Source organism: Erithacus rubecula (genome assembly GCF_903797595.1).
Source record: "Erithacus rubecula genome assembly, chromosome: 4".
NCBI lineage: Eukaryota > Metazoa > Chordata > Aves > Passeriformes > Muscicapidae > Erithacus > Erithacus rubecula.
Genome location: NC_136686.1, coordinates 42,539,585 through 42,554,767, shown reverse-complemented (window position 1 = coordinate 42,554,767; position 15,183 = coordinate 42,539,585). Strand labels below are relative to the sequence as shown.

The following is a 15,183-nucleotide window of genomic DNA, read 5'->3' as shown; positions in this document are numbered from 1 at the left end:
GTTTTGCAAAATAGACTCTGTTCTCTTGGTCATCCTAGTGGTCTTCTGCTGCACCTGGTGCATTTTGAGTAATCTTTCCAGAAACAGGACTATTCAGTGTGTTTTTGGCATGACCCAAGACACATTGTGCAATGTTGAATGATATAGCAGAGTCAAAATTAGCACTTTCAAATCAGAAATAAAGTTCAGAGGAGCTAACTTGGTCAGGCTGGAATGCAGTATTCCATGTGTTATCTTAACAGTATGATGTGCCTCCTTTTTCAGAGAACTACACTTGCCTTTCCAACTGCAACTTTATATGTTGGTGGTTTAAATGATTGTGTGATAGTTCCCTACTCAGAGGTTTCTCATAATGGTTCTGACTCTTATTGTTATTTAGCCATGTACTTCTCAATTTAGGGAACTTGTGAATGTGCAGAATTTTCTTTCAATTCTTTCTCCCCATCCACCTGCCTCCAGTGTGGATACAGATACTAGGTAGTTCACATCCAAATCCTGAACCCTTCACAGCAATTATCTTCAATAATGATTTCACTTTATCTCATACGTTTTATCCATTTTAAGATCAAATACTTTAGCTGCAAACATACTTTGTTTCAGATGCAGTGAAATAAAATCTAATGTTTGAGTCATATAAACATAAACATATAAAGAATAAAATTGTATTAAGAAATTTAAGTAGCTTGCATAGTTCTATAAATAAAAGGGATTTAATTAGAAATCCAATTTTAGTTTGAAATTGCAATATGAAAGATAATGAGAAATTATTGGAGTCTGTAATACATTTCGTTTTGAAAGTTGGCTGTAGTGTTAGCTTACAGCATTGATTGTTATATGGTTTTTAATAGGTGAATGACCAACATGTTTTAAGTAGCACTTATAAGTGATATATCCAATAACGAGCCACCTGCATTCATAAGATAGCAGCTAAAATGCAGACCAATTATTTAGAAAAACTAATATCAATCAGTAATAACAGTACCATTGATGTAAAAATGTATTGCGTCTAGATATTTCCATTCTTATCCTGGGAAATAAAATTTAAAGAATTTTGAAATTTTGAAAATTTAACAGTCACATTTCACAAAGATTAGGATTTATCCGTATCTGGGATTCCTTGCTCACTTGTAGAGGTTTTATATTAATGTAATTGTTTTGTGCAGCTCCTTGAGCTTTCATCTTAGTTCAGTATATTCTGCCATAGCAAATAGAGTATTTACATGCTTCTCAAACTGAATGTTGTCAGCAAGGACAAAGCTTCCAGACTTGAGTGTCCTGGCAACATCTGAATACAGGAGGATTTTATTCAGTTCCATGGGCTGGGGCGTTTTGTTGGTTGGTTGGTTGGTTTGGGGGTTTTTAACTGGACTGTTGAAGTTTGCCTGTGCCTTGCAGGTATTGTAGGAGAGCCTGAGTTTGGGTCAGTGTCAGTGATTGGTGTAGGTTCAGCCATGGGCCCATTTTTTTCTTGGTTACACACTGTGATCTTTGCTTGTAATATTACAGGCAATTCATCATTTGGGAAGCACGGTTAAAATACACACTGTTTTTGTGATGTGTGTTGTTAGCTGCAGAATTAATGTAATTACATGTGTCATGCACAACTTATGTTTTTAATGAAATATCTGACAATATATTTTATTGCCAAATAATTCTTTCTTTTATGATGTCTACTAATATTTAGCACACTTCCTCAGTACCCTGTAAGCATACATCTTATGAATCTGACATAAGCCCATAAATTTAGTGATGTCTTCAGAGCAGCTAGTCATTTTCTGGGAAATAATGACTTGCTAGGATGAGTTAATAATTCAAGATAATCACCTAGGGTGTACCTCATCCAGACATTCATTCTGATGAATGTAAAATATATTATTAAATGTTTTGCACATAAAAGCAATAGTATTGACAGTTCTTGGAAGCATTGATCATGACATTTAGGGGTATGCCAACTGTCTTATGGTATTGCTAGTTTTTAGGGGGGGAAAGTGATAAATACTGTATGGGAAAACAGTTGAACTGAAAAGGAAGCTTCTCAGTAAACTTTCAGACATTATTAGATTTATTTTTTTACTTTGTCACCTGATCTCAGTATAAAGTCTCTCTGTAACTGTTGTGGTAGAAATACAGATATAGCTAATACACCTTCATATTTTCTTTACTTGTGAAAGAATGCAGTAATGGAAATTTAATATTGCTGTAATCCAGTGATATAATTGCAAATGCATTGCATTTTCATGTTCTGTACAAATATTTTTTCTAGAATTTTTCCTAATGCCAGTTCAAGAGAAATCCCTTTTTCACTACACTCTTTATGGCAAGTAATTTGGGTTTTTTTCTAGTGTCTAAAGAGAAATCAGAATTTTGCAACAGCATTTCGAAATAAGGACAACGTGTTTATTTCAGGAATCTGCCTCTCCCTAAATAAGAGGATTGGTTCTTTCTGTAATAGTTAGAAATTTGGTGTATAGGAGGATTGCATTTATATCTGTCACAAATTAGGGCCTCTATTGGGAATCATCATAGTGCAGATTATATTGTAATTGTATGTAGTGACCCAGTAGTCTGCTTCTTAGCTTGATTATAAAGCAAGGGTGAATCTTCACAAAGAAATTGGATTAAATAATTGTATAAGGAGACAACTGTAGGTCATTGTATGCTTTATAAAAAATGACTGAAGTTATTTAGAAAATTTTTTCAAACAGCAAAGTGGAACACACGATTAGAATGAAGCTAAAACAAATGGTTCTTGATCACTATATATTTTAGACAGAGATTTGTTAGAAATAGTGGCACCACCATCCATTGCTTGTCAGCAAGATGAAGAGAAAATAGTTCTGCTTCTGTCCTGTTTCATGTTTATAAAACTTCATATATTTTGCCCAATAGTTTAAGGAAAATAAAGATTTCCTGTCTTACTGGAAGCTCTTCTTCATCAATTTCATCCTCAGTAGTACTGTGACTAGTCTGACTGATTACTCCCAAGAGGAAAGCCATAATTCATGTATATTTCAAACATATTTATGTATATGTAACAGAACAGCATAATCATATAATCTTTGTATTGTATTGTACTGAATGCTATTGGGAGCTAGTTTATTGTCAAAAATATAACTTTTTTAGCCCAGTGGTTCTTGAGTGAGCAAGCCTTAAAGCTTAGGGTACATATATTAACATTTTCATAATGGCACTGGGTGACCAGAGCAGTGACAGGACTAGACTGGGATGTGAATCCTGAAGTTATCTGTGTTGATGGACCTTACTACCTCAGGTAGTGAAAGAATCCTCCCCTTTCTCATTCCTGTCTTCTACTCTGAGGACATTTGCTGCTACATACATAAATATATTGAGATGATTTTATACAGTGATGTGGCAAAGCATATCCATTTACTTACGAAAAAGAGAGTAGATGTTTTTAAAGTAGTTCTTTTAGTTTTTCTAATAAGTAACCCTTATTACTATGCAGCAACTACTCAAACTCCTCATTTGCAGCAACTAGACTTGTCCTTAAGCTGCATATTTATTATATTTATTTTGACTTTAAGCATAGAATTAAAAAAAATATGTTGCAGAAGTCCATTCACAATTTCAGTGTGTCTTGTCCTGTGATAGCTTTGAACTAATTCTCTCTGCTTTTTCACAAAGACAATGAAAGTAAACAACAGAGCAAGTCTTTAAGAGTGAACTAAAATGCAAAGCATGTCTGCATAGGCAGTGAGGTGAAGTGGTTACTATGGAGCCAACAAACTCAGCTTCCAAATATCAGGCCTGGCTTTCATACTGTATATATCCTTCATTCAATGCTAGATTATTTTCTTCACAAAGTTTAGCATCATTTAAATGAAACTGCAGTACACAATGTGTTATGCAGAGTAATTTTAAGACTCAGCTTGAGTCTGACAGAATTAGGAAATGCAATGAAAGCCTATGAATGTCGATAATGTTCTTGTGAGAAACAGGCTGCTCTCCCATGGTAAAGTATGGTATGATTTTTGAATTTTAGTATCTTATATTTAACTAATTATTTTCAAAGTATTGACTTAAGTATGTCACTGGTGACTTCATGCCCATTCACCTTAATTATTTAAATAGGACAAGATTTTCAGAAAGTCCTGTGTTCCCAAGTACTCTGAAACTATTTCTTTGAGACTTCCCAATCTATTTTCCTTCTGACTGTAGAATTTGCACCCATCTGTTTCACTGTTTAACCAGGCCTTACTTTACCTCTAGAACTGTGCAAGCAGGGTGTCTCCAACAGAGTTTTTATTGGAGCATTTGTTTACAAAAGATGTATTTTTCCTGCTTTAAGTAATTTAAGATTTATAAGTCAAGTCACAGGGAAGCCTTGCCTGACCATTTTGCAACTATCAAAATGCTGATAGAAAATACTAGCTACAGCTTTAGACTCCTTGTTACCTACCAGCAAGCCCTAAAAATATGATTACTGTTGCATTAAGGAATTTTTGTGGAAAAAATCTGTGTAAAAAAAATTAATTGGCTTAGTCTGAGAAAAAGAAATAAAACAGAACATCTCAATGTTTACCACCTGGAAAGCCTTTGACAAAAGGCTGAAAGCAATGTCCTGGTCTCTGAGTTCACTGCTTTGCTATCACTAGCAAATTTGGGGTTGTATTATTACTAAGTTCCATTTTAATATTAACTTATTTGATTACTTCTACTATTTTTAATTTAGAAATATTTGAGTTTTATTTAGAATTTTTAAAAAGCCTTTTTCCTTGCTGCTTGCCTGCATTATGACATTGGGAGAGTTGTGCCTCCTTTTCTAGTATCTCCTTGCATTAGCATTCCTACTCCAGCACTTTCTTTGGTGTACTGCCAGCAAATGAAGTTGACTCAAGTGTAGAATGGTTTTGCAAAGTTCAGCAGATGAAGCAGTGTCTGGCACTTGCCAGTGCACTGAGTGTAGCAGCAGAGAAGGGAAAGGGTGACTCATGCGTGCTAGGGAAATGAAAAAGAGTTTACAATTGGATTGAGATCTAGCTAAATGGGAAGAGAAGTTGAAATATAAGGAAGGCCAGATAATCCAAGAATAAGAGAACAGAAATAAAAGGGGATCTGCCTTGGCTGTTTACCCAACACTGAGTCCTGAGTCAGAACTTGGGCCAATTCCACCTGTTGTGGATATAGGTCAACAGTTTAGTCATTTGAAGAGTTCCTGTAAGTTGCTCTTTCTGTTAAAGACTACAAGGTGTGAATCATGGACTCATTTATGCTGGAAAAAAACCTATGAAATCCAACCATTAACCTAATACTGCCTAGTCCACCACTAAACCATGTCCCTAAGCACCAAATCTGAATGTCTTCTAAATACCTCCAGGGATGGTGACTCCATCACTTCCCTCTTCAGTCTGTTCTAATAGTTTTTGGTGAAGACATTTTTCTTAAAAGTCCAAAGGAAACTTCTCCTGACACCACAGATTTTGTATTTTCCACAAGACTGAGGCTAGACTGACAAAATTAAATTTCTAATAAAAATGGATTTTGAAATGTAATTTTGTTTTATAGCTAAAATTACATGCATCTGTGATTCATGCAGTATTTCTTTAAATAGACTAGAACCTTATGAAAGCTGGAGGAGGAGAGGGTCTCAGATGGGTTATCTGGTCCAGCCTCCTGTTCAAAACAGGCTAAACCTTAAAGTTGGGTTGGGTAGCTCAAGACTTGGCCCAGTTTAGGTTTGAAAATATGCAAGGATGGAGGTTCCACAGCTACTCCAGCTCTTACTCTATACTTTTTGAAAGAATCTGGGTGTTTTTGCTTTAGATAGTGAAACACTGTGATTAGTTTCCTCCTTGGCTTTCTCTTTTTAATGGGGTAAGCAAACCTAGTTCCATGCATTTATTCTCGTATATTATGTACTTCAGGCCCCAAACCATTTTAGTGGTTTTTTACTGTATGTGTTCCAGTTTTTGGGTGCTTTGTAACTGGGTATCCAAAGCTGTACAACGTATCTGTCCCCAGTTTGGCATTGTATGTACTGAATAAAAGGGGATAATCAGTTCACTTGATCTATTGGCTTTGCTTTTAGACCCAGTGTATGTCAATAATGTAGTAATTTATTGAATATTCTGTTCATATGGCTTCTCTTCTTCCATGTGCACACAAGGCAGTACCATTCCATAGGGACATAGCTAACAATATGGAAGAAAGGAAGGACACAGTGAAGACATTCCATCTGTCAAAAAGCAACTGAAAATAGGAATCAAAAAGCTTTAGGGCTGTTAGCACTGTTTTGTAGAATTTGAATTGTAGCTTAAAGCTTATACTATGAGTTAAAACTTGATGCTTATAGTATTAGTTATACTTACAGTATAACTTATATCAACAGGATTTTTGCACCATTGTATTGTATCATTGTATCATTAGTTTGTTTTCATTGTTTTGTTTTGAGACAAACGGGTTGATGTTGCATCTTTCTAGCCCTAGATGAGATAAATTTGCCTTGTTACTTCCAGTCGTTTAATTGCTTGGAAGTTCAGAGTGGCAGTAAATCTCATGGAATCTAGAGTGGATGAGATAGCTCTTGTTAGTTACCAAGACATTCCTTACAACTGGCAATCATTCAGTATTTATGTTTATTGCATTTTGGTTAAGGTATTTTTAAATATATTTTAGAAGCTAAATGCTTACAATAAAATATTTTAATTAGTAAGTAATAAATAATTATTAGTAAGTAATAAATAATGATTTTTTTAATAATGTATTTATGAAGGATGAGTTTATATAGTATTTTATAGCTACAAAATAAGTTTGACAGAATCAGAAAAAAATTTAAGACAGCAGATTTAGCAGCTCTCCAAGATAAGGATCAGTGAAGTTTCTTGTGATCTCAGTATCTTTTGCACAAAACTGTGGAGTCGATCACTTGGGAATTCTGTTCCTGTGTCTCAAGGGCAAACATAGAGAAAAATATGTCATTATTTCTTAAAATTAATTTTGAAACTTTTAGTTCTGGCTGTCATATTTCTGTATTGCTAGTTCAGTAGACTTCCTGGGATGGGCTGTTTTCCAGTTTTATGAAGTTAGAGGAATCAGAATCAGAAGGATTAGTTTCTATTCATTCATTTCAGAATGCAGAATTCTTTGTTGTTTACATCTTCTTAGAATGCACATAAATGTGAAATTGTAACTAATTTTAAAAATGGTGAAAATACTTTTTCACAAGAATTTCAGCTTTTGGCATAATTAACTGTATGGTTTCTGGAGCTGCAGATTTAAACAAATTGCTGTAGTATTTTCTTTACTGAGTCCTTAATAGTACAGTTTAACTAATAGCATTATTTAAACCAAAAGCAGTATGATGAACATCACTTTATTAACAGAGTAATCTTTTTTAAAGTATTGATTAGGACATGGTTATTATCACCCATAATCTCTTTGAAGGAGAAGGATAAAGCCTTTCTTAGTCCTGCTTCTAACTTTCAAAAAACTAACATGTGTCTATTTTTTGTATAAACGGTAGAAGCTGTGTCTAAATTGAAAAACATTAGGAATTTACTGTCATTACAATAAGCTTCAATTGGAGAATGTTTAAATGTGGAAATTATTGCACAAAGCTGTTAGTTATCATCACAAACACATTTGGTATGTGTAGATATTTTATGTTCCTTTGATCTTTTATTTGTCAGTATCACAAAAATATTGTAGTATTCTAGTATTATATACCCTCAAACTTCTGATAAGACTAATTTTCCCATGGTATAGCAGTCATGTTTAATTTAATTATATTGACAATATCAGTGGAAAATATTTTGTAAGCATGTTTTTAATCTAGGATTTAAAGAAATAATTAAGCACCACTATGATAATTCTTAAGATTTTAGATAAAGATTCATGGGGAATTATATGGAGGACAAAAGCATCCTTGTATTTAGTTTTCTAGACTAAACATGAGCAAAGGATAGTGGCACTGAAGAGACTATTCATGTTAGCAGTGTATTTAGTGTTTTGAGCAAGGAGGATGGTGTCCAGAAAGGGTTCAAAGAGCTTTTTGTAGGTTGAAATGAAAGGTTAATTAAAAGAAAGCAAACTCAAAAAACTAAGCTCAGTAATCCTGTTCTTACTTATTTAGCACAGCTGTAGTTATAAGGAGTTTCTGTAAAATATTTTTCATCTCTAAAACCTTTTTATTCTAAGCTATTCCTGGGTAGAGTTGCTTTTCCTTATTGTTCTAGTAATGTGATGGTCAGATATGGGATATAGTAAGTTCAGGGAACTTTAGAATATAGGCAGTGCTTGCATTATACCTAATGTGGTAAATATTCTGGTTCTTTTATGTTTTACTTGTATAGATTCTGAATGGACACAGCTGTTTTCATCAGTGTTGTTGATAATGTTCTCAAGCTTAAGTTTTGCCTCTATAACTGCTGGTTTTGAGGTATTCCCAATTTTAAAAATCTGTTTAGTTCAGATTCCAAATCAATCTGTTTCTTACTTGGAATGAAGGTCATTTTACTTCCAGGAAGCGCTGAATGCACTTCTTGAGATTTAATGGATCAAAATGTCATTGTTTGAATGCTTCTCAGACTTACTGTCATTTACACTGCTTCTTATTGGTCCTGAAGTATTTTATCCCAGCCTCATCAACTACACTTTTAACATGTTGCTAGCAAAAGATGTCTCTCCTGAATTCCAGAGTAGCATTTGTTTCTGATTTGATTCTGATCTCCAGACAACTTAACAAGCCTCATATACCCAGAGCTGGTCTTCAAAGGACCTTGAATCATCCTGATACCTGATTAAAGGACAATACAGAAGAGCTCAAACCACCAAGGAGATCTTTCAATTGCATTGGTGACAGCAGCTGTCATAGTCGATGGTGGAACCAACAAGGAATTGTGTTTTATTGGACCTGGTGATTATGAAGAATAAAGAACTGGTCAAGAATATGAAAGTTAAAGAAAGCTTTGGCTATAGTGACTGTGAGAGGATGGAGGTCAGGATCCTAAGGGGAGGAAGCAGGGGAAAAAAGCAGGGACTCTCCTGTAAGGGAAGACTGAGTCAGCTGAGACTGTTCAGCCAGGAGAAGGGAAGGCTCAAGGAGGAGATTTTACCTGTGTCTACCAATCAAGAATGGCAGGGAAAGAAGATGAGGAAACTGTGGTCTTCCCAGTAGAGCCCATTGATGGGACAAGAGAAAATGGTGTAAATGAAAACGTGTGAAATTTCATCTGAGCACAGGAAAAATATTTGAACAGTGGAACAGTTTCCTACGGGGGTTTTGAAGTCTCCATTTGTGGAGATGCTTAAAACCCAACTGGATATGGCCTTGGGCAGCAGGCTGTAGCTGACCCTGCTTGAGCCAGGGAGGTTGGACCCGGTGAAATCCATAAGTTCTTTCCAACCTAAATGACTTTCCAACTCTTAAATCAAGGCTGTAGTATCTTGTGTAATGACTGTGCATGCATAAGATTTGGGCAAGCTTAGCTCTAGTGATTTTTGGTTTTTAATTTGTTTTGGAATCTGCAGGTAGTGATGTAGGTTTTGTTACTGAACATTTCCTTGTAAAATCACTAATAAGCATTTCAAGTGGCAGATTTTTGTCAATATGTGTATCTGTCTTACTGAAAAGGTCTTCAAAAAATGAAATCATAACTTCTCTAGATATTCCAGTGAATGCTGCTGTTTCAGCCTACCACTTCTATATAGTGTAGCAGAACTGAGCACAGCCCCAGCAGCTGCTCTGACAGTGCCAGGGAGGCTAAGTTAGACAGCTGCTGCATTGCACAAACAGATTCAATTCAATTTCACAAATTTTTGCTTATGGAAATTAATGCTTATTGGTTTTAACTGATTTTATGTATTAGGGCTATGCTATTTTAATTTATAGTTGCATTTTCTTTTGCGACTGTATGTTATGTATAGTACCAATATTTGTATTTCTTCTTAATTTACAGGATGGAGGTCTGCTCCTAAATAATCCTTCTGCACTGGCAGTTCATGAGTGCAAGTGTCTCTGGCCAAATGTTCCATTGCAATGTCTGATTTCGCTGGGCACTGGTCGATATGAAAGCGAGGTAAAGACCAACGTCACACACACCAGTCTGAAAGCCAAACTGACAAATGTTATCAACAGTGCAACTGATACAGAAGGTTGGTGTCTTAAGATACACTTGTACTGTGATTGTCTTCAATTATATTTATGTTTCTTAGAATTATAGTTCTAATTCAGAGAACAATCTTCAATCATTTGTCTTTCCTCTTCTTCTCTCTACCAGCCCCATGAAACTAATTGAAACATCTCTTTGTAACTTACTCTGTATAGTTTTAGTACCAGTATTATGTGTTTTCTGGAGGATAAATCTTTATACTTGAGCTTTTGTATAAAAGGCATATTCAAGAATTCATTTCAAAGTGGTGGTTTTTTATATTTTATTTGTTTTTTCCATAACACAGAAATACAGAACAATAATTTTCAACATCCTCAGAAAAAGTATTTGATTCCTGATATTTTTTCTATATGCTTTTATACATGTACTTTTCCAAGGACTGTACTGTATCTGGCAGTGCTGATGACTTCCATTGCTGTCAGGAAGAGCCAGTCTGTTTTCTAAAATAAAATCAGTTCCTAGATGGGACTACACCAGAATTCTGTCACTAGCAGTTTACATCTGTCTAATTTTTATAAACAGGAAATATTGGTACACAGATAATTTCCCCCTCCCATTACAAAGGAAACTGATACTGCAGAAAGTCAGGGAACAAGAAATGCTTTTATGGTCCAGATCCCTTGCTGTACAGTCTCTGTCAGCTGACTGTCACTAGTAGGAAAAAGCTAGATTTTGGATTGCCTTTTAGTTTTTGCACAGTTGTGGAAAGGCGGTGGGAATGTGGGAAGGAGATGTGTGCTGTCCACTTTCTGTCAGAAAGTTTCATTGCAGCTGAAAAATGAGGCAAGAAATTTTAAGGGAATAGGAAGAAAGGAAAGTTCATTGTGGAGACCAAATGAAAAGTGGCAAGAGAGGAGAGTAGATTTGAGCAAATGGAAAGTTATATTAGAAAGGAAAAAAGGGAAAGTATTAAATAGGGCAAGAAAGACTGGATGTGATGAGACAGGAACAGACATAGCTGAGTTATTTGCAGGAGGAGAGGCCAAGCCAAGAGGATTTCAGATTTGCAAGAATCTTTTGCTTTAATTTATCCATAGTATTTTTTTCACTTCAAAATTTTATATGTGACAATATAAAAGAATGCAGGAGCATGGTAAGGATACAAAGAAGATAGAATGAATGCTGAAGGAAGTGATAGAAAAGATCAAAAAGATCTAAAGGGAGAGAGAAACAGGTTGTAAAAAAAGAACATATAAATGCATTACATCATTTTTTATTTTACTAGTTAACTGAAGTCATATAATTTAATTAGAATATTTTAAATTAAATGCATGTTAAATTCAAGCCTAGAATCTGTAGTGATACATTTAAAAAGTAATAGTTGTGAACAAAATAAAGCTTTAATCTTACATATTTTTACTTTGAGATTGCAGAAGAACATATCTGTTGTTTTCATTATACCTACTTCTGTTAGTACCAAATGTAAAAAATCATGGGTATCCTGAAATGGGAATATGCAAGTTACATTCCTGCACTTCAGGACATGGCTCTTACTTGTTAAGGAATGGAATGTAATTAAAAATCTCTAGATAGCTGCAAAGCTTACTTAATTGTCATACCAGTGAAGTTGTCTTGGAATAAAAGATGAAGCTTTTCCAGAGTAAACAGAACTACAGGGTCATTTAGAAGTCTTCTAATGAGAAAGTGGTTTTGATGAGGCAGTGGTAGAAAAATGTTTACTCAGCAAAGTAGCACATATTTACTCTTACTGTGTCATTCCAGAGCAGTTGTTGTTCACATCACTTGCAGGACTGTTAGACTCTCTCAGGTGAATGTAACTCTTTTCTTCATTTGTTTTCAATACAGAAGTTCACACCATGCTGGATGCACTGTTACCTCCAGATACATACTTCAGATTTAACCCTCTAATGAATGAAGACATACCTCTAGATGAAAGCCGTAAAGAGAAACTCAGTCAGCTGCAGACAGATGGAATTCGTTATTTAGAACGAAATGAAGAAAAACTGAGAAAAGCTGCAAAAATATTAACACAAGAAAAATCAGCTTTGCAGAGGGTTCAGGACTGGATAAGATTCAAGGCTGACATGTATGAAGGCTTGCCATTTCTTTCCAAATTGTGAATAAGTAATGCATGAAAGATAAATGTAGATCTTGTTCCAGGAAATCCATTTGGTACTGTAAAGGAAGAACACTGATTCAGGATAAATAACATATTTGGAAAGCTATCAGAATTCTGGAGGAAGCCGTTCAGGATGGCTGTTTTATGTACACTCATTACAAGGTTTTTGAATCTTACTGTTGCTCTACTTTAATTTCTGAAAGTTGGTAAAACTAAGAATTATGGAAACAATTGTGCAATGCATTTTTGGATGTATGTACTATGATTACGGTGGCAGAAAACCTTTATTTATCAACTACCAGGCTTATTCGAAGTTAAAAAAATTAAATCCTCATTCACTTAAGTGTAGGCTATATACCTGTTAGGCTCTTATGTAGGCAGTGAATTTAATAGAAATATAATGTTCTTGAAAAACTCTGCCTGTGTTAATTGCACTTTTACATCTGAAATATAACATTTAAATTTGTTTTTTTATTTTAGTGGATTTTGTATATAACAGTATTAAGTAAAATGTTTGGATGACTATAAATGGCCTATTAAATTATCAACATTAACTGGTATTTTCTGCTTATTGCTTTTATGGGAATAACTTCAGATTGATTAATTCCTTATTTGAAAGTAATCCTAAGCCCCAAAACTTCAATTGAGCTACTATTCCAGTTACAGCATAAAGGAAATAAAATATTGCAGTAGTTTGTATGAATGAGAAAGTTTATTAGAGAAACTTCAGTTTTGGGCACCAGACTTGAGGTATAGTTCTAGAGAAGAAGAAAATTAGAAGTTGTTGCATCAAATTATATTAATTTCCTTTTTGTCTTCCAACATTCTCCTGAAATTATGTCAGGACTGTGAAGTTAACCTTTAGAACTTACTCCAGTCCTGTTGGCCATTCCTTTGGGCATACTTCCTGCATATACCATGAGGGATGTTGGGAGCTTGACAACCCATTGTGTCAAACAGCATTTTCAACAACAGGAGGTACACGGGAGTTCTTCAAAACAGTGCCTGAAATTTGAGGTAGACACAGCTGCTGTCACCTGTTGGCATGTACCTGTTAATGAGATTGTCTGCCAAGTGCCTGGGTGAGTGTTTGTCTTGTAGTAGACAGCTACAGTGCATGAGAATATTGACTAGATAAAAGGTAAGTTCTGTGCAGTAGCTAAAACATTCAATTTCACCAAAATCAATGCATTTGCCACTTTATTGTTTGGAAGCAATCACCTAAAAATAACATTTATTATGATAGTCACCTTCTGTACTTGTTTTAAAACATTAAAAATGTTGTTAGGCTGCAATTCAGAAAGGAGCTATGAGGCAGACAGCTGAGATCCTTGGAGGTGCTACATAGTATTCTTGACTGTGCAAAGAAACATTTGGTTGGGATGTTTTGGGCATTTTTTAATTTCATATATTTTAAATTTTGACTTGTGTCATTTTACTCAGATATTCATCTTTTTCATCCTCCATTCTCTCCCTTGTGTTTGCCATACAAGGCAGAGATTTATGATCATAATCCAGCTTTCATTTATACAGCCTCCCTTTTGCATTCCAATTACTAAGAACTGAGTAGAAGAATAATGAAATCAAACCATTCCCATAGGTGTGAGATGATTTAAGCATATAACAAAGAAATGTCAACATTATTCTGATAGAGGTAGTTTGTAGTTTGTACTACCTCAGAGTTATTAAACTGTGTTGCCAGCACCCTAAGTCAAAACAGGTATCAGTTAGTCTCACATAACGACACACATTACACACCTCTGGCAAAGAGCAAAGTCACAGCATCATCCATGAGATATCAAAGGCATTATTTTGAATTTATAAGTTTCCAGGCACAGTTTTTTGGCACAAGTATTATCTGAGGAAACAGGGACCTTTAATGAAAAAAGTGATAACATTTCCATTTAATTTTTTATGTAAGTAAAACCTTGTGTTCTGAGGATTTTATTTCAAATAGGGTAAGATCTGGATTCATGACAGTGTTCATGTTTTTGCTGGAAGCTCTTGTCCTATCTTCATTCACCCCTTTTTCCCTTCCTCTTTATTGCTATAACAATATTTTTCTTTAGTGTGGCTTTTTAAAGTACATATGGAATTGAGCTATAGAGTAATTAATTTAGACTGTTTTAGGCCTCTTTGTACATAAATTCACAAGGTGTTTGTATTGAATGCCTTCAAATTAACTCTGATTTTTGGTGTTGCAAGTGCTGCACTGTCTATCAGGCAGTAATGAGTTTATTTTCCCCTCTAAACCATTTTAAAATGTGCAGATGCAATAGGCGTTTCACTTGAGCTGTAATTAGTTTTTAATTACTTTAAAAAAATTAGCAATTTTCCAGGAAGCCTAACTACTATGAATGTGTTCCTACAGCACTCTATTTATAAAGTAAAATTATTTTCAGGAAGTTTGAGGCATCGGCTGTGGAATACTGTGTGATACTTTAACAGCAGAAAATGGACTAAAAACTATAGTGGAATAAGATCTCGCTAAATTAGGAAACAGAATTTTAAGTTAAAATTCAGGGGTTTATTGATAGGGAGCAGGGAAATTAGCACTGGTTCAAATAAAGATTGTGAGGGACTGAAGAACATGATAATTCCTTTCACAGATGAATCTAGGAGTGATTGTGAATATTTTGAAGAATATTATTTCAGTTCAGAATGGACTTAAGAATAGAATGAAAAAAGTGCCTCTGAAGAATAAAAATATTAACAATGGGAAAAGGAATACTCTACCGCAGAACATCATGTTAAAGGAATCCTGCTTTGAAAAAGTACCCCTGGGAATGCTGTGGGGCTATCCAGTTAAAAAACTGAAATTGACTCAGCAGTCACAGTTACTAAAATAACTGTATCACTGCACCAGAGAATTTCCCCAGCCAGGAAGCAAAATGTGAGCAAACCTGAAAAATTAGATAAATGTGAATTTTGAATGTAGAATAAACAATCACATGAAGACAGTAAGTAGATAAG

The 15,183-nt window shown here is 34.8% G+C and overlaps 1 protein-coding gene across 3 annotated transcripts in view; it reads left to right on the top strand.

Annotated features, from left to right (window-relative positions):
• Positions 1-12,770, top strand: part of PNPLA8 (patatin like domain 8, phospholipase A2) — a 35,069-nt gene extending 22,299 nt beyond the window's left edge. For all 3 annotated transcript variants that reach the window (XM_079304182.1, XM_079304184.1, XM_079304183.1), the window contains exons 9-10: positions 9,918-10,113; positions 11,937-12,770. In XM_079304182.1, the coding sequence (XP_079160308.1) occupies positions 9,918-10,113; positions 11,937-12,211 (471 nt within the window). In that variant the 3' untranslated portion in view covers positions 12,212-12,770. The remainder of the gene's footprint in view (positions 1-9,917; positions 10,114-11,936) is intronic.
• Positions 12,771-15,183: the final 2,413 nt, after the last annotated feature.